Genomic DNA, 20,003 nt, shown 5'->3' with positions numbered 1-20,003 from the left:
TTAGAGTATTCTCACTGCTGTATATTATAAACCCAGGTGGTTCGAGCCCTGAAATGCTAATTGGCTGAAAGCCGTCATTATCAGGCCATATACCACACCTCCTCGGGCCTTATTTCTTAAATACACACCTCATTCCAAACAGGGTTTATGTTATTCTTGATGACTTTTGTCTTCTTTTTCGATCCTGGAAAACAAGAGGAGAAGAAGAAGAATTAGAAAATATATAATTATGTCTAAACAGAAATGCAAAACAAAGTGAGTGGTCCTTGCAGAGTGTATCTGCTAGCGTTATCAGTGAGTGGTCCTTGCAGAGTGTATCTGCTAGCGTTATCAGTGAGTGGTCCTTGCAGAGTGTATCTGCTAGCGTTATCAGTGAGTGGTCCTTGCAGAGTGTATCTGCTAGCGTTATCAGTGAGTGGTCCTTGCAGAGTGTATCTGCTAGCGTTATCAGTGAGTGGTCCTTGCAAAGTGTATCTGCTAGTGTTATCAGTGAGTGGTCCTTGCAGAGTGTATCTGCTAGCGTTATCAGTGAGTGGTCCTTGCAGAGTGTATCTGCTAGCGTTATCAGTGAGTGGTCCTTGCAGAGTGTATCTGCTAGCGTTATCAGTGAGTGGTCCTTGCAGAGTGTATCTGCTAGCGTTATCAGTGAGTGGTCCTTGCAGAGTGTATCTGCTAGCGTTATCAGTGAGTGGTCCTTGCAGAGTGTATCTGCTAGCGTTATCAGTGAGTGGTCCTTGCAAAGTGTATCTGCTAGCGTTATCAGTGAGTGGTCCTTGCAGAGTGTATCTGCTAGCGTTATCAGTGAGTGGTCCTTGCAGAGTGTATCTGCTAGCGTTATCAGTGAGTGGTCCTTGCAAAGTGTATCTGCTAGCGTTATCAGTGAGTGGTCCTTGCAGAGTGTATCTGCTAGCGTTATCAGTGAGTGGTCCTTGCAGAGTGTATCTGCTAGCGTTATCAGTGAGTGGTCCTTGCAGAGTGTATCTGCTAGCGTTATCAGTGAGTGGTCCTTGCAAAGTGTATCTGCTAGCGTTATCAGTGAGTGGTCCTTGCAGAGTGTATCTGCTAGCGTTATCAGTGAGTGGTCCTTGCAGAGTGTATCTGCTAGCGTTATCAGTGAGTGGTCCTTGCAGAGTGTATCTGCTAGCGTTATCAGTGAGTGGTCCTTGCAGAGTGTATCTGCTAGCGTTATCAGTGAGTGGTCCTTGCAGAGTGTATCTGCTAGCGTTATCAGTGAGTGGTCCTTGCAGAGTGTATCTGCTAGCGTTATCAGTGAGTGGTCCTTGCAGAGTGTATCTGCTAGCGTTATCAGTGAGTGGTCCTTGCAGAGTGTATCTGCTAGCGTTATCAGTGAGTGGTCCTTGCAGAGTGTATCTGCTAGCGTTATCAGTGAGTGGTCCTTGCAGAGTGTATCTGCTAGCGTTATCAGTGAGTGGTCCTTGCAGAGTGTATCTGCTAGCGTTATCAGTGAGTGGTCCTTGCAGAGTGTATCTGCTAGCGTTATCAGTGAGTGGTCCTTGCAGAGTGTATCTGCTAGCGTTATCAGTGAGTGGTCCTTGCAGAGTGTATCTGCTAGCGTTATCAGTGAGTGGTCCTTGCAGAGTGTATCTGCTAGCGTTATCAGTGAGTGGTCCTTGCAGAGTGTATCTGCTAGCGTTATCAGTGAGTGGTCCTTGCAGAGTGTATCTGCTAGCGTTATCAGTGAGTGGTCCTTGCAGAGTGTATCTGCTAGCGTTATCAGTGAGTGGTCCTTGCAGAGTGTATCTGCTAGCGTTATCAGTGAGTGGTCCTTGCAGAGTGTATCTGCTAGCGTTATCAGTGAGTGGTCCTTGCAAAGTGTATCTGCTAGCGTTATCAGTGAGTGGTCCTTGCAAAGTGTATCTGCTAGCGTTATCAGTGAGTGGTCCTTGCAGAGTGTATCTGCTAGCGTTATCAGTGAGTGGTCCTTGCAGAGTGTATCTGCTAGCGTTATCAGTGAGTGGTCCTTGCAGAGTGTATCTGCTAGCGTTATCAGTGAGTGGTCCTTGCAGAGTGTATCTGCTAGCGTTATCAGTGAGTGGTCCTTGCAGAGTGTATCTGCTAGCGTTATCAGTGAGTGGTCCTTGCAGAGTGTATCTGCTAGCGTTATCAGTGAGTGGTCCTTGCAGAGTGTATCTGCTAGCGTTATCAGTGAGTGGTCCTTGCAGAGTGTATCTGCTAGCGTTATCAGTGAGTGGTCCTTGCAGAGTGTATCTGCTAGCGTTATCAGTGAGTGGTCCTTGCAGAGTGTATCTGCTAGCGTTATCAGTGAGTGGTCCTTGCAGAGTGTATCTGCTAGCGTTATCAGTGAGTGGTCCTTGCAGAGTGTATCTGCTAGCGTTATCAGTGAGTGGTCCTTGCAAAGTGTATCTGCTAGCGTTATCAGTGAGTGGTCCTTGCAGAGTGTATCTGCTAGCGTTATCAGTGAGTGGTCCTTGCAGAGTGTATCTGCTAGCGTTATCAGTGAGTGGTCCTTGCAGAGTGTATCTGCTAGCGTTATCAGTGAGTGGTCCTTGCAGAGTGTATCTGCTAGCGTTATCAGTGAGTGGTCCTTGCAAAGTGTATCTGCTAGCGTTATCAGTGAGTGGTCCTTGCAGAGTGTATCTGCTAGCGTTATCAGTGAGTGGTCCTTGCAGAGTGTATCTGCTAGCGTTATCAGTGAGTGGTCCTTGCAGAGTGTATCTGCTAGCGTTATCAGTGAGTGGTCCTTGCAGAGTGTATCTGCTAGCGTTATCAGTGAGTGGTCCTTGCAGAGTGTATCTGCTAGCGTTATCAGTGAGTGGTCCTTGCAGAGTGTATCTGCTAGCGTTATCAGTGAGTGGTCCTTGCAAAGTGTATCTGCTAGCGTTATCAGTGAGTGGTCCTTGCAGAGTGTATCTGCTAGCGTTATCAGTGAGTGGTCCTTGCAAAGTGTATCTGCTAGCGTTATCAGTGAGTGGTCCTTGCAGAGTGTATCTGCTAGCGTTATCAGTGAGTGGTCCTTGCAGAGTGTATCTGCTAGCGTTATCAGTGAGTGGTCCTTGCAGAGTGTATCTGCTAGCGTTATCAGTGAGTGGTCCTTGCAGAGTGTATCTGCTAGCGTTATCAGTGAGTGGTCCTTGCAGAGTGTATCTGCTAGCGTTATCAGTGAGTGGTCCTTGCAGAGTGTATCTGCTAGCGTTATCAGTGAGTGGTCCTTGCAAAGTGTATCTGCTAGCGTTATCAGTGAGTGGTCCTTGCAGAGTGTATCTGCTAGCGTTATCAGTGAGTGGTCCTTGCAAAGTGTATCTGCTAGCGTTATCAGTGAGTGGTCCTTGCAGAGTGTATCTGCTAGCGTTATCAGTGAGTGGTCCTTGCAAAGTGTATCTGCTAGCGTTATCAGTGAGTGGTCCTTGCAGAGTGTATCTGCTAGCGTTATCAGTGAGTGGTCCTTGCAGAGTGTATCTGCTAGCGTTATCAGTGAGTGGTCCTTGCAGAGTGTATCTGCTAGCGTTATCAGTGAGTGGTCCTTGCAGAGTGTATCTGCTAGCGTTATCAGTGAGTGGTCCTTGCAGAGTGTATCTGCTAGCGTTATCAGTGAGTGGTCCTTGCAGAGTGTATCTGCTAGCGTTATCAGTGAGTGGTCCTTGCAGAGTGTATCTGCTAGCGTTATCAGTGAGTGGTCCTTGCAGAGTGTATCTGCTAGCGTTATCAGTGAGTGGTCCTTGCAGAGTGTATCTGCTAGCGTTATCAGTGAGTGGTCCTTGCAGAGTGTATCTGCTAGCGTTATCAGTGAGTGGTCCTTGCAGAGTGTATCTGCTAGCGTTATCAGTGAGTGGTCCTTGCAGAGTGTATCTGCTAGCGTTATCAGTGAGTGGTCCTTGCAGAGTGTATCTGCTAGCGTTATCAGTGAGTGGTCCTTGCAAAGTGTATCTGCTAGCGTTATCAGTGAGTGGTCCTTGCAAAGTGTATCTGCTAGCGTTATCAGTGAGTGGTCCTTGCAGAGTGTATCTGCTAGCGTTATCAGTGAGTGGTCCTTGCAAAGTGTATCTGCTAGCGTTATCAGTGAGTGGTCCTTGCAAAGTGTATCTGCGTTATCAGTGAGTGGTCCTTGCAAAGTGTATCTGCTAGCGTTATCAGTGAGTGGTCCTTGCAAAGTGTATCTGCTAGCGTTATCAGTGAGTGGTCCTTGCAAAGTGTATCTGCTAGCGTTATCAGTGAGTGGTCCTTGCAAAGTGTATCTGCTAGCGTTATCAGTGAGTGGTCCTTGCAGAGTGTATCTGCTAGCGTTATCAGTGAGTGGTCCTTGCAGAGTGTATCTGCTAGCGTTATCAGTGAGTGGTCCTTGCAGAGTGTATCTGCTAGCGTTATCAGTGAGTGGTCCTTGCAGAGTGTATCTGCTAGCGTTATCAGTGAGTGGTCCTTGCAAAGTGTATCTGCTAGCGTTATCAGTGAGTGGTCCTTGCAGAGTGTATCTGCTAGCGTTATCAGTGAGTGGTCCTTGCAGAGTGTATCTGCTAGCGTTATCAGTGAGTGGTCCTTGCAGAGTGTATCTGCTAGCGTTATCAGTGAGTGGTCCTTGCAGAGTGTATCTGCTAGCGTTATCAGTGAGTGGTCCTTGCAGAGTGTATCTGCTAGCGTTATCAGTGAGTGGTCCTTGCAGAGTGTATCTGCTAGCGTTATCAGTGAGTGGTCCTTGCAGAGTGTATCTGCTAGCGTTATCAGTGAGTGGTCCTTGCAGAGTGTATCTGCTAGCGTTATCAGTGAGTGGTCCTTGCAGAGTGTATCTGCTAGCGTTATCAGTGAGTGGTCCTTGCAGAGTGTATCTGCTAGCGTTATCAGTGAGTGGTCCTTGCAGAGTGTATCTGCTAGCGTTATCAGTGAGTGGTCCTTGCAGAGTGTATCTGCTAGCGTTATCAGTGAGTGGTCCTTGCAGAGTGTATCTGCTAGCGTTATCAGTGAGTGGTCCTTGCAAAGTGTATCTGCTAGCGTTATCAGTGAGTGGTCCTTGCAAAGTGTATCTGCTAGCGTTATCAGTGAGTGGTCCTTGCAAAGTGTATCTGCTAGCGTTATCAGTGAGTGGTCCTTGCAAAGTGTATCTGCTAGCGTTATCAGTGAGTGGTCCTTGCAGAGTGTATCTGCTAGCGTTATCAGTGAGTGGTCCTTGCAGAGTGTATCTGCTAGCGTTATCAGTGAGTGGTCCTTGCAGAGTGTATCTGCTAGCGTTATCAGTGAGTGGTCCTTGCAAAGTGTATCTGCTAGCGTTATCAGTGAGTGGTCCTTGCAAAGTGTATCTGCTAGCGTTATCAGTGAGTGGTCCTTGCAGAGTGTATCTGCTAGCGTTATCAGTGAGTGGTCCTTGCAGAGTGTATCTGCTAGCGTTATCAGTGAGTGGTCCTTGCAGAGTGTATCTGCTAGCGTTATCAGTGAGTGGTCCTTGCAAAGTGTATCTGCTAGCGTTATCAGTGAGTGGTCCTTGCAAAGTGTATCTGCTAGCGTTATCAGTGAGTGGTCCTTGCAAAGTGTATCTGCTAGCGTTATCAGTGAGTGGTCCTTGCAAAGTGTATCTGCTAGCGTTATCAGTGAGTGGTCCTTGCAGAGTGTATCTGCTAGCGTTATCAGTGAGTGGTCCTTGCAGAGTGTATCTGCTAGCGTTATCAGTGAGTGGTCCTTGCAGAGTGTATCTGCTAGCGTTATCAGTGAGTGGTCCTTGCAAAGTGTATCTGCTAGCGTTATCAGTGAGTGGTCCTTGCAAAGTGTATCTGCTAGCGTTATCAGTGAGTGGTCCTTGCAAAGTGTATCTGCTAGCGTTATCAGTGAGTGGTCCTTGCAAAGTGTATCTGCTAGCGTTATCAGTGAGTGGTCCTTGCAGAGTGTATCTGCTAGCGTTATCAGTGAGTGGTCCTTGCAGAGTGTATCTGCTAGCGTTATCAGTGAGTGGTCCTTGCAGAGTGTATCTGCTAGCGTTATCAGTGAGTGGTCCTTGCAAAGTGTATCTGCTAGCGTTATCAGTGAGTGGTCCTTGCAAAGTGTATCTGCTAGCGTTATCAGTGAGTGGTCCTTGCAGAGTGTATCTGCTAGCGTTATCAGTGAGTGGTCCTTGCAGAGTGTATCTGCTAGCGTTATCAGTGAGTGGTCCTTGCAGAGTGTATCTGCTAGCGTTATCAGTGAGTGGTCCTTGCAGAGTGTATCTGCTAGCGTTATCAGTGAGTGGTCCTTGCAGAGTGTATCTGCTAGCGTTATCAGTGAGTGGTCCTTGCAAAGTGTATCTGCTAGCGTTATCAGTGAGTGGTCCTTGCAGAGTGTATCTGCTAGCGTTATCAGTGAGTGGTCCTTGCAAAGTGTATCTGCTAGCGTTATCAGTGAGTGGTCCTTGCAGAGTGTATCTGCTAGCGTTATCAGTGAGTGGTCCTTGCAAAGTGTATCTGCTAGCGTTATCAGTGAGTGGTCCTTGCAAAGTGTATCTGCTAGCGTTATCAGTGAGTGGTCCTTGCAGAGTGTATCTGCTAGCGTTATCAGTGAGTGGTCCTTGCAAAGTGTATCTGCTAGCGTTATCAGTGAGTGGTCCTTGCAGAGTGTATCTGCTAGCGTTATCAGTGAGTGGTCCTTGCAGAGTGTATCTGCTAGCGTTATCAGTGAGTGGTCCTTGCAGAGTGTATCTGCTAGCGTTATCAGTGAGTGGTCCTTGCAAAGTGTATCTGCTAGCGTTATCAGTGAGTGGTCCTTGCAAAGTGTATCTGCTAGCGTTATCAGTGAGTGGTCCTTGCAGAGTGTATCTGCTAGCGTTATCAGTGAGTGGTCCTTGCAGAGTGTATCTGCTAGCGTTATCAGTGAGTGGTCCTTGCAGAGTGTATCTGCTAGCGTTATCAGTGAGTGGTCCTTGCAAAGTGTATCTGCTAGCGTTATCAGTGAGTGGTCCTTGCAAAGTGTATCTGCTAGCGTTATCAGTGAGTGGTCCTTGCAGAGTGTATCTGCTAGCGTTATCAGTGAGTGGTCCTTGCAAAGTGTATCTGCTAGCGTTATCAGTGAGTGGTCCTTGCAGAGTGTATCTGCTAGCGTTATCAGTGAGTGGTCCTTGCAAAGTGTATCTGCTAGCGTTATCAGTGAGTGGTCCTTGCAAAGTGTATCTGCTAGCGTTATCAGTGAGTGGTCCTTGCAAAGTGTATCTGCTAGCGTTATCAGTGAGTGGTCCTTGCAAAGTGTATCTGCTAGCGTTATCAGTGAGTGGTCCTTGCAGAGTGTATCTGCTAGCGTTATCAGTGAGTGGTCCTTGCAAAGTGTATCTGCTAGCGTTATCAGTGAGTGGTCCTTGCAGAGTGTATCTGCTAGCGTTATCAGTGAGTGGTCCTTGCAGAGTGTATCTGCTAGCGTTATCAGTGAGTGGTCCTTGCAAAGTGTATCTGCTAGCGTTATCAGTGAGTGGTCCTTGCAAAGTGTATCTGCTAGCGTTATCAGTGAGTGGTCCTTGCAGAGTGTATCTGCTAGCGTTATCAGTGAGTGGTCCTTGCAGAGTGTATCTGCTAGCGTTATCAGTGAGTGGTCCTTGCAGAGTGTATCTGCTAGCGTTATCAGTGAGTGGTCCTTGCAAAGTGTATCTGCTAGCGTTATCAGTGAGTGGTCCTTGCAGAGTGTATCTGCTAGCGTTATCAGTGAGTGGTCCTTGCAAAGTGTATCTGCTAGCGTTATCAGTGAGTGGTCCTTGCAGAGTGTATCTGCTAGCGTTATCAGTGAGTGGTCCTTGCAAAGTGTATCTGCTAGCGTTATCAGTGAGTGGTCCTTGCAGAGTGTATCTGCTAGCGTTATCAGTGAGTGGTCCTTGCAAAGTGTATCTGCTAGCGTTATCAGTGAGTGGTCCTTGCAAAGTGTATCTGCTAGCGTTATCAGTGAGTGGTCCTTGCAAAGTGTATCTGCTAGCGTTATCAGTGAGTGGTCCTTGCAGAGACTTGGCTAGGTAGTAATCGTGTTGGACAAAGCAGTACTTCCTGTAACATAGAGGTTCTGAGCTGTGACTTCCTGTCAATCAACATTCAAACAGGAAGCAGGAAGTAGAAACAGGAGGAGGTCAGAGTGACAGACCAAAGAAATGCCAACAGGGAGATGGATGGAAGTTATCTTATCACAGAACACTATCTCGACTTTGGTACAGAGAGAACACCCAGAGATTCAGTACCAGTCGAAAGTTCTAGAACACCTACTCATTCTAGGGGTTTTCTTTTTACTATTTTCTACATTGAAGAATAATAGTGAAGACATCAAAACAATGAAATAACACATATGGAATCATGTAGTAACCAAATCAAAATATACTTTGACTGGTACTGTACACACACACACACACACGGAGGCTCCTCAGAGGAGGAAGAGAAGGAGCATCCTCCTCAGTGAATTTCATAAAAATACAAATTGTGAAACATTTAAAAAGTTATCCTTTTAGATAAAACACATTTTAATCGCATTTTACCAAATAATTGCAGCATGAACTGACATGTTGTCCATCCAATCAAAGGATCAGAGAATGAATCTAGTACTGAAAGCATAAGCTATAGCTAGCTAGCACCACAGTGCATAAAATGTGCTGAGTAATTGACTCAAAGAGAGGGAAAGAAAATAGTTGAACAGTTTTAAACAAATTAATTTCTTTACATATGAAGAAGCAAGACCAGATTGTCATTTTTTTTTTACTTTCAGTTTCACTTATTTTGCTAGAAAATGTAGCTAGCTGGTTTAGCCTATTCAAACACCTGGCTCAAACAGAGGAATGCTATGTTAGCTAGCTAGATTAGCCTATTCAAACACCTGGCTCAAACAGAGGGATGCTATGTTAGCTAGCTAGATTAGCCTATTCAAACACCTGGCTCAAACAGAGGGATGCTATGTTAGCTAGCTAGATTAGCCTATTCAAACACCTGGCTCAAACAGAGGGATGCTATGTTAGCTAGCTAGATTAGCCTATTCAAACACCTGGCTCAAACAGAGGGATGCTATGTTAGCTAGCTAGATTAGCCTATTCAAACACCTGGCTCAAACAGAGGGATGCTATGTTAGCTAGCTAGATTAGCCTATTCAAACACCTGGCTCAAACAGAGGGATGCTATGTTAGCTAGCTGGCTATGACTATCCAACACAACCCTGGAACTCCTCCAAGTCAAGGTAAGCTTTTTTGGTTTTACTCATTTCAAGGCCTGATCACCAACCACAACGAGACACTCTATAGGGAGGTCAGAGACCTGGTCATGTGGTGCCAAGACAACAACCTCTGCCTCAACGTGATCAAGACAAAGGAGATGATTGTGGACTACAGGAAAAGGAGGACCGAGAACGAGAGCGTACCGCCTGGTATGGCAACTGTTCGGCCTCCGACCACAAGGCACTACAGAGGGTAGTAAGTACGGCCCAGTACATCACTGGGGCTAAGCTTCCTGCCACCCAGGACCTCTATACCAGGCGGTGTCAAAGGAAGGCTTTAAAAATGATCAAAGACTCCAACCACCCGAGTCAAAGACTGTTCTCTCTGCTACCGCATGACAAGTGGTACCGGAGCGCCAATTCTAGGTCCAGAAGGCTCCTTAACAGCTTCTACCCCCAAGCCATAACACTCCTGAACAGCTAATCAAAGGGCTACCTAGACCTCTTTTACGCTGCTGCTACTCTGTTCATAATCTATGCATAGTCACTTTAACTCTACCTACATGTAGATATTATCTCAATTACCTCAACTAACCGGTGCCCCCGCACATGGACTCTGTACCGGTACCCCCTGTATATAGCCTCCACATTGACTCTGTACCGTAATACCCTGTATATAGCCTCCACATTGACTCTGTACCGTAATACCCTGTATATAGCCTCCACATTGACTCTGTACCGTAATACCCTGTATATAGCCTCCACATTGACTCTGTACCGTAATACCCTGTATATAGCCTCCACATTGACTCTGTACCGGTACCCCCTGTATATAGCCTCCACATTGACTCTGTACCAGTACCCCCCTGTATATAGCCTCCACATTGACTCTGTACCATAATACCCTGTATATAGTCTCCGCATTGACTCTGTACCAGTACCCCCTGTATATAGCCTCCACATTGACTCTGTACCGGTACCCCCTGTATATAGCCTCCACATTGACTCTGTTCCCGGTACCCCCAGTATATAGCCTCCACATTGACTCTGTACCGGTACCCCCTGTATATAGCCTCCACATTGACTCTGTACCGGTACCCCCTGTATATAGCCTCCACATTGACTCTGTTCCCGGTACCCCCAGTATATAGCCTCCACATTGACTCTGTATCGGTACCCCCTGTATATAGCCTCCACATTGACTCTGTACCGGTACCCCCTGTATATAGCCTCCACATTGACTCTGTTCCTGGTACCCCCAGTATATAGTCTCCACATTGACTCTGTACCGGTACCCCCAGTATATAGCCTCCACATTGACTCTGTACCGGTTCCCCCTGTATAAACAGTGGGGACAACAAGTATTTGATACACTGCCGATTTTGCAGGTTTTCCTACTTACAAAGCATGTAGAGGTCTGTAATGTTTTTATCATAGGTACACTTCTAAAACAAAAATCCAGAAAATCACATTGTATGATTTTTAAGTAATTAATTAGCATTTTATTGCATGACATAAGTATTTGATCACCTACCAACCAGAAAGAATTCCGGCTCTCACAGACCTGTTAGTTTTTCTTTAAGAAGCCCTCCTGTTCTCCACTCATTACCTGTATTAACTGCACCTGTTTGAACTCGTTACCTGTATAAAAGACACCTGTCCACACACTCAATCAAACAGACTACAACCTCTCCACAATGATGTACCGCTGTTACATTGAACTGGGTGAATATGAATGACAGTAACCTAAACCTGTCACTGTTACATTGAACTGGGTGAATATGAATGACAGTAACCTAAACCTGTCACTGTTACATTGAACTGGGTGAATATGAATGACAGTAACCTAAACCTGTCACTGTTACATTGAACTGGGTGAATATGAATGACAGTAACCTAAACCCATCACTATTACATTGAACTGGGTGAATATGAATGACAGTAACCTAAACCTGTCACTGTTACATTGAACTGGGTGAATATGAATGACAGTAACCTAAACCCGTCACTGTTACATTGAACTGGGTGAATATGAATGACAGTAACCTAAACCCATCACTGTTACATTGAACTGGGTGAATATGAATGACAGTAACCTAAACCTGTCACTGTTACATTGAACTGGGTGAATATGAATGACAGTAACCTAAACCTGTCACTGTTACATTGAACTGGGTGAATATGAATGACAGTAACCTAAACCCATCACTATTACATTGAACTGGGTGAATATGAATGACAGTAACCTAAACCTGTCACTGTTACATTGAACTGGGTGAATATGAATGACAGTAACCTAAACCCATCACTGTTACATTGAACTGGGTGAATATGAATGACAGTAACCTAAACCCATCACTGTTACATTGAACTGGGTGAATATGAATGACAGTAACCTAAACCTGTCACTGTTACATTGAACTGGGTGAATATGAATGACAGTAACCTAAACCTGTCACTGTTACATTGAACTGGGTGAATATGAATGACAGTAACCTAAACCCATCACTGTTACATTGAACTGGGTGAATATGAATGACAGTAACCTAAACCCATCACTGTTACATTGAACTGGGTGAATATGAATGACAGTAACCTAAACCTGTCACTGTTACATTGAACTGGGTGAATATGAATGACAGTAACCTAAACCTGTCACTGTTACATTGAACTGGGTGAATATGAATGACAGTAACCTAAACCCATCACTGTTACATTGAACTGGGTGAATATGAATGACAGTAACCTAAACCCATCACTGTTACATTGAACTGGGTGAATATGAATGACAGTAACCTAAACCCATCACTGTTACATTGAACTGGGTGAATATGAATGACAGTAACCTAAACCTGTCACTGTTACATTGAACTGGGTGAATATGAATGACAGTAACCTAAACCCATCACTGTTACATTGAACTGGGTGAATATGAATGACAGTAACCTAAACCCATCACTGTTACATTGAACTGGGTGAATATGAATGACAGTAACCTAAACCCATCACTGTTACATTGAACTGGGTGAATATGAATGACAGTAACCTAAACCCATCACTGTTACATTGAACTGGGTGAATATGAATGACAGTAACCTAAACCCATCACTGTTACATTGAACTGGGTGAATATGAATGACAGTAACCTAAACCTGTCACTGTTACATTGAACTGGGTGAATATGAATGACAGTAACCTAAACCTGTCACTGTTACATTGAACTGGGTGAATATGAATGACAGTAACCTAAACCCATCACTGTTACATTGAACTGGGTGAATATGAATGACAGTAACCTAAACCCATCACTGTTACATTGAACTGGGTGAATATGAATGACAGTAACCTAAACCTGTCACTGTTACATTGAACTGGGTGAATATGAATGACAGTAACCTAAACCTGTCACTGTTACATTGAACTGGGTGAATATGAATGACAGTAACCTAAACCCATCACTATTACATTGAACTGGGTGAATATGAATGACAGTAACCTAAACCTGTCACTGTTACATTGAACTGGGTGAATATGAATGACAGTAACCTAAACCCATCACTGTTACATTGAACTGGGTGAATATGAATGACAGTAACCTAAACCCATCACTGTTACATTGAACTGGGTGAATATGAATGACAGTAACCTAAACCCATCACTGTTACATTGAACTGGGTGAATATGAATGACAGTAACCTAAACCCATCACTGTTACATTGAACTGGGTGAATATGAATGACAGTAACCTAAACCCATCACTGTTACATTGAACTGGGTGAATATGAATGACAGTAACCTAAACCCATCACTATTACATTGAACTGGGTGAATATGAATGACAGTAACCTAAACCCATCACTGTTACATTGAACTGGGTGAATATGAATGACAGTAACCTAAACCTGTCACTGTTACATTGAACTGGGTGAATATGAATGACAGTTATCCAATATGCTGTAACAGAAATAAGGCCTGGAAAAATAAATCCTCCTCCTCTGAAATATGTCCCATAGTCCCTTAGTTTCCACATGAAGAAGTGGGACTATCACTGTTGTCTGGTGGTCAGAGTCCTAAAGCACTTCCTCTTTATCAGAGATGAGGGACTAGTTTTTATATCGTGTTACAGGGTTCTTTTAAAAACACCTCCACCCTTCGGAGGAAAGAGAGCGGGTCTGTGTGTGTGTGTGTGTGTGTGTGTGTGTGTGTGTGTGTGTGTGTGCCTACGCTTGCATCCGAAGCCTATCCTTAAAATACACACACCATAATTCCCAGGAAAGCGGGCAGCTTTTAATGGATTGACATCTCACCAACAGGAAGTGACGCAATGCTCACTTCCTGGTTCTGAATGAATGGTGCCTGACTTGGAAATTTTTGTCTTAAAATAGCCTCTCACACACACACACACACACACACACACACACACACACACACACACACACACACACAAACAAAGCCTAAAGGAGAGCTATGGGAAGGCAATGACACAGACAGACTGTAATGATGGGGATAAGTTATTGAGGTGTGGAACACCAAGACTTCAAAAACAGGATCTGAGGATTTCCTCTCCTTAGACTCCCTCACCCTGTCTCACCTCTCTCCTCTCTCCTCTCTCCTCTCTCCTCTCTCCTCTCTCCTGACCCTGTCTCACCTCTCTCCTCTCTCCTGACCCTGTCTCACCTCTCTCCTCTCTCCTGACCCTGTCTCACCTCTCTCCTCCTCTCTCCTCTCTCCTCTCTCACCTCTCTCCTCTCTCCTCTCTCCTGTCCCTGTCTCACCTCTCTCCTCTCTCCTGACCCTGTCTCTCCTCTCTCCTGACCCTGTCTCACCTCTCTCCTCTCTCCTGACCCTGTCTCACCTCTCTCCTCTCTCCTGACCCTGTCTCACCTCTCTCCTCTCTCCTGACCCTGTCTCTCCTCTCTCCTGACCCTGTCTCTCCTCTCTCCTGACCCTGTCTCTCCTGACCCTGTCTCTCCTCTCTCCTGACCCACCTCTCTCCTCTCTCCTGACCCTGTCTCACCTCTCTCCTCACCCCTCTCTCCGCACCTCTCTCCTGAACCTCTTTCACCCCTCTCTCTCTCTTCACCCTCTCTTCCCTCCTCACCCCTCCCTCCTCACCCCTTTCTCCGCCTCATCCTGACAGATCCTCAGGTTGGCACCACAAACTCCCCCTTCTCTCTTTCTGTCTCTCAGCAACAAGAGAACAGAGCTCTCAGAACAACTCTCTCTCCCTCCCTCCCCATTTATCTCCCTCTTTCCCTCTGTGTGTTTCACCTCCTCTGCAGTATCAGCATCAGATATCAAGGCCATTTATAGACATCAGACACCGTAATTACAGAACTGCCTCACTGCTCTGACTAACCAGCTAGCTATGGAGAGAGAATTGGGGGAAATATCTCTTCTCTCTTGGGTTTGGAGATCTGTCTCACCATTCCCATGAATGCACACAGTTATATAGACACAGTTATATAGACACAGTTATATATAGACACAGTTATATATAGACACAGTTACATATAGACACAGTTATATATAGACACAGTTATATATAGACACAGTTATATAGACACAGTTATATATAGACACAGTTATATATAGACACAGTTATATATAGACACAGTTATATATAGACACAGTTATATATAGACACAGTTATATAGACACAGTTATATATAGACACAGTTATATAGACACAGTTATATAGACACAGTTATATAGACACAGTTATATAGACACAGTTATATAGACAGTTATATAAAGTGGTGTAAAGTACTTAAGTAAAAATATTTGAAAGTACTACTTAAAACCTCTTAGGGCTACAGTGCAGTGTTCAGTTGTTCAGATAAGTGACGTGCCCAAAGTAAACTGCCTGTTACTCAGGCCCAGAAGCTAGGATATGCATGTAATTGGTAGCATTGGATAGAAAACACTCTGAAGTTTCTACAACTGTTAACATGTGAGTATAACAGAACTGATATTGTAGGTGAAAAACCAGAGGAAAATCCATCCGGAAGATTTATTTTTGAGGTGACTGCTCATTCAAATGCTTGTTTATGGGAAAATCAAAGGAAATCCTCCCAGATTGCAGTTCCTAGGGCTTCCACTAGATGTCAACAGTCTTTAGAAAGGGTTTCAGGCTTGTTTTTTGAAAAATTAGCTGGAATTTGTAGTTTTTCAAGGTGGCTCTCATTTGGACTGTAGTCTTGTGGCGCCGGGTGGATGAAGGCACTTCGTTATTTATCTCCGGTATTTAACATACTATTAAACTATTAAAAACACATTATTCTCCGTCTTAAAAACACATTATTCTCCGTCTTAAAAACACATTATTCTCCGTCTTAAAAACACATTATTCTCCGTCTTAAAAACACATTATTCTCCGTCTTAAAAACACATTATTCTCCGTCTTAAAAACACACTATTCTCCGTCTTAAAAACACATTATTCTCCGTCTTAAAAACACATTATTCTCCGTCTTAAAAACACATTATTCTCCGTCTTAAAAACACATTATTCTCCGTCTTAAAAACACATTATTCTCCGTCTTAAAAACACATTATTCTCCGTCTTAAAAACACATTATTCTCCGTCTTAAAAACACATTATTCTCCGCCTTAAAAACACATTATTCTCCATCTTAAAAACACATTATTCTCCGTCTTAAAAACACATTATTCTCCATCTTAAAAACACATTATTCTCCATCTTAAAAACACATTATTCTCCGTCTTAAATTGTATGTTTATTTACATATTAGGGTGCCTGAGGATTGATTAGAAACGTTGTTAGACTTGTTTGGATGACTAAACTGACTTTTTGGAGATATAAACAAGGACTTTATAGAACAAAACAACCTTTTGTTGTGTAGCTGGGACCCTTGGGATTGCAAACAGAGGAAGATCTTAAAATGAAAGTGATTTATTTTATTGTTATTTCTGACTTTTGTGACGCCTCTGCTAGTTTGGAAAATGTTTTTAATGCTTTTGGGTGTGGAGCGCTGTCCTCAGATAATTGTATGCTTTCGCCGTAAAGACTTTTTGAAATCTGACAAAGCGGCTGAATTAACAAGAAGTTAAGCTTTTCAATGATGAAGGACTCTTGTATGTTCATGAATGTTTAATATTACGATTTTGTCATTTGATGGCGTGCTCCAGCGATACCGAATGTTGATGATTTTGATCCCGTTAACGAGATCTGTGTGTTAACCTTTTTGGGATAGGGGGCAGCATTTTCACCTTTGGATGAATAGCGTGCCCAGAGTGAACTGTCCCCTACTCTGTCCCAGATGCTAATATATGGATATTGTTATTAGTATAGGATAGAAAACACTCTGAAGTTTCTAAAACTGTTTGAATGATGTCTGTGAGAATAACAGAACTCATATGGCAAAAACCTGAGAAAAAATCTAACCAGGAAGTGGGAAATCTGAGGTTTGTAGTTTTTCAACTCAGCCCCCATTGAAGACACAGGGTGGTATTAGTTATGTTTCACTTCCCAAGGCTTCCACTAGATGTCAACAGTATTTAGAACCTGTTTTGAGGATTCTACTCTAAAGGAGGGGCTCATAAGAGCTCTTTGAGTGAGTGGTCTGGCAGAGTGCCACAGCCTCGGTCTGGCAGAGTGCCACAGCCTCGGTCTGGCAGAGTGCCACAGCCTCGGTCTGGCAGAGTGCCACAGCCTCGGTCTGGCAGAGTGCCACAGCCTCGGTCTGGCAGAGTGCCACAGCCTCGGTCTGGCACGCTCACGTGAAAGGTAGCTACATTCCACTTCATTTGTACAGACAAAGGAATTGTCCGGTTGGAACATTAATGAAGTTTTATGTTAAAAACATCCTAAAGATTGATTCCATACTTAGTTTGGCATGTTTCTACGGGCTGTAACTTTTTGAACTTTTCGTCCGACGTTCGGCGCGATCTGAACACGCTTTTGGATTTGTTTACCAAACGCCCTAAAAAAAGAAGATATTTGGACATAACTGATGGACATTATCAAACAAATCAAACATTTATGGTGGAACTGGGATTCCTGGGAGTGCATTCTGATGAAGATCATCAAAGGTAAGTGAATATTTAAAATGCTATTTCTGAGTAATGTTGACTACCCAATATGGAGGGTATCTTTTTGGCTGCATTGTTGTCTGAACGCAGTACAGATTATTGCATGGTTTGCTTTCTCCGTAAAGTGTTTTTGAAATCTGACACAGCGGTTGCATTAAGGAGAAGTTTATCGAAAGTTCCATGTATAAATAGTCGTATCTTTATCAGTATTTCTGTAAATTGATGTGGCTCTCTGCAAAATCACCGGATGTTTTGGAACTACTGAACGTAACGGGCCAATGTAAACTCAGATTTTTGTATATAAATATGAACTTTATCGAAAGATAAAGTCCTATGAGTGTCATCTGATGAAGATCAAAGGTTAGTGATTCATTTTCTCTCTATTTCTGCTTTTTGTGACTCCTACTAGACAGGTTAAGTCATTTTTGGGGGGTATCTGTACTTTACTTCACTAATTATATTTTTGATTCCTAAAGATAATTAGATTTTTTACTCCATACATTTTTCCTGACACCCAAAAGTTACATTTTTACAGAAAAATTGTCTAATACACACTTATCAAGAGAACATCCCTGTTCATCCCTACTGCCTCTGATCTGGAGGACTCACTAAACAGAGAACATCCCTGGTCATCCCTACTGCCTCTGATCTGGAGGACTCACTAAACAGAGAACATCCCTGGTCCTCCCTACTGCCTCTGATCTGGTGGACTCACTAAACAGAGAACATCCCTGGTCATCCCTACTGCCTCTGATCTGGAGGAATTACTAAACAGAGAATGTCCCTGGTCATCCCTTCTACCTCTGATTCTACCAAATGCTTCCTTTGTAAATGATGTCTGAGTGTTGGAGTGTGCCCCTGGCTATCTGTAAATGATGTCTGAGTGTTGGAGTGTGCCCCTGGCTATCTGTAAATTATGTCTGAGTGGTGGAGTGTTCCCCTGGCTATCTGTAAATTATGTCTGAGTGGTGGAGTGTTCCCCTGGCTATCTGTAAATGATGTCTGAGTGGTGGAGTGTGCCCCTGGCTATCTGTAAATGATGTCTGAGTGGTGGAGTGTGCCCCTGGCTATCTGTAAATGATGTCTGAGTGGTGGAGTGTTCCCCTGGCTATCTGTAAATTATGTCTGAGTGGTGGAGTGTTCCCCTGGCTATCTGTAAATTATGTCTGAGTGGTGGAGTGTGCTCCTGGCTATCTGTAAATGATGTCTGAGTGGTGGAGTGTGCCCCTGGCTATCTGTAAATGATGTCTGAGTGGTGGAGTGTGCCCCTGGCTATCTGTAAATGATGTCTGAGTGGTGGAGTGTGCCCCTGGCTATCTGTAAATGATGTCTGAGTGGTGGAGTGTGCCCCTGGCTATCTGTAAATGATGTCTGAGTGGTGGAGTGTGCCCCTGGCTATCTGTAAATGATGTCTGAGTGGTGGAGTGTGCCCCTGGCTATCTGTAAATGATGTCTGAGTGGTGGAGTGTTCCCCTGGCTATCTGTAAATGATGTCTGAGTGGTGGAGTGTGCCCCTGGCTATCTGTAAATGATGTCTGAGTGGTGGAGTGTTCCCCTGGCTATCTGTAAATGATGTCTGAGTGGTGGAGTGTGCCCCTGGCTATCTGTAAATGATGTCTGAGTGGTGGAGTGTGCCCCTGGCTATCTGTAAATGATGTCTGAGTGGTGGAGTGTGCCCCTGGCTATCTGTAAATGATGTCTGAGTGGTGGAGTGTTCCCCTGGCTATCTGTAAATGATGTCTGAGTGGTGGAGTGTTCCCCTGGCTATCTGTAAATTATGTCTGAGTGGTGGAGTGTGCCCCTGGCTATCTGTAAATGATGTCTGAGTGGTGGAGTGTGCCCCTGGCTATCTGTAAATGATGTCTGAGTGGTGGAGTGTGCCCCTGGCTATCTGTAAATGATGTCTGAGTGGTGGAGTGTTCCCCTGGCTATCTGTAAATGATGTCTGAGTGGTGGAGTATTCCCCTGGCTATCTGTAAATGATGTCTGAGTGGTGGAGTGTGCCCCTGGCTATCTGTAAATGATGTCTGAGTGGTGGAGTGTGCCCCTGGCTATCTGTAAATGATGTCTGAGTGGTGGAGTGTGCCCCTGGCTATCTGTAAATGATGTCTGAGTGGTGGAGTGTGCCCCTGGCTATCTGTAAATGATGTCTGAGTGGTGGAGTGTGCCCCTGGCTATCTGTAAATGATGTCTGAGTGGTGGAGTGTTCCCCTGGCTATCTGTAAATGATGTCTGAGTGGTGGAGTGTGCCCCTGGCTATCTGTAAATGATGTCTGAGTGGTGGAGTGTTCCCCTGGCTATCTGTAAATGATGTCTGAGTGGTGGAGTGTTCCCCTGGCTATCTGTAAATGATGTCTGAGTGGTGGAGTGTGCCCCTGGCTATCTGTAAATGATGTCTGAGTGGTGGAGTGTTCCCCTGGCTATCTGTAAATGATGTCTGAGTGGTGGAGTGTTCCCCTGGCTATCTGTAAATGATGTCTGAGTGGTGGAGTGTTCCCCTGGCTATCTGTAAATGATGTCTGAGTGGTGGAGTGTGCCCCTGGCTATCTGTAAATGATGTCTGAGTGGTGGAGTGTTCCCCTGGCTATCTGTAAATGATGTCTGAGTGGTGGAGTGTTCCCCTGGCTATCTGTAAATGATGTCTGAGTGGTGGAGTGTTCCCCTGGCTATCTGTAAATGATGTCTGAGTGGTGGAGTGTTCCCCTGGCTATCTGTAAATGATGTCTGAGTGGTGGAGTGTTCCCCTGGCTATCTGTAAATGATGTCTGAGTGGTGGAGTGTTCCCCTGGCTATCTGTAAATGATGTCTGAGTGGTGGAGTGTTCCCCTGGCTATCTGTAAATGATGTCTG

At 44.5% G+C, this 20,003-nt stretch overlaps 1 protein-coding gene across 1 annotated transcript in view; it reads right to left on the bottom strand.

Moving 5' to 3' along the window:
* dysf (dysferlin, limb girdle muscular dystrophy 2B (autosomal recessive)) overlaps window positions 1-20,003 on the bottom strand; it is a gene marked incomplete in the record, with an annotated part of 244,093 nt that overhangs the window by 196,335 nt on the left and 27,755 nt on the right. Inside the window, 1 exon segment of the mRNA XM_031793059.1 lies at window positions 129-184. Within this exon segment, the coding sequence (XP_031648919.1) occupies window positions 129-184 (56 nt within the window).

Source organism: Oncorhynchus kisutch, linkage group LG16, assembly GCF_002021735.2.
Source record: "Oncorhynchus kisutch isolate 150728-3 linkage group LG16, Okis_V2, whole genome shotgun sequence".
NCBI lineage: Eukaryota > Metazoa > Chordata > Actinopteri > Salmoniformes > Salmonidae > Oncorhynchus > Oncorhynchus kisutch.
Note: the sequence above shows the minus strand (reverse complement) of the source record. Positions and strands in the feature narration are given on the sequence as shown.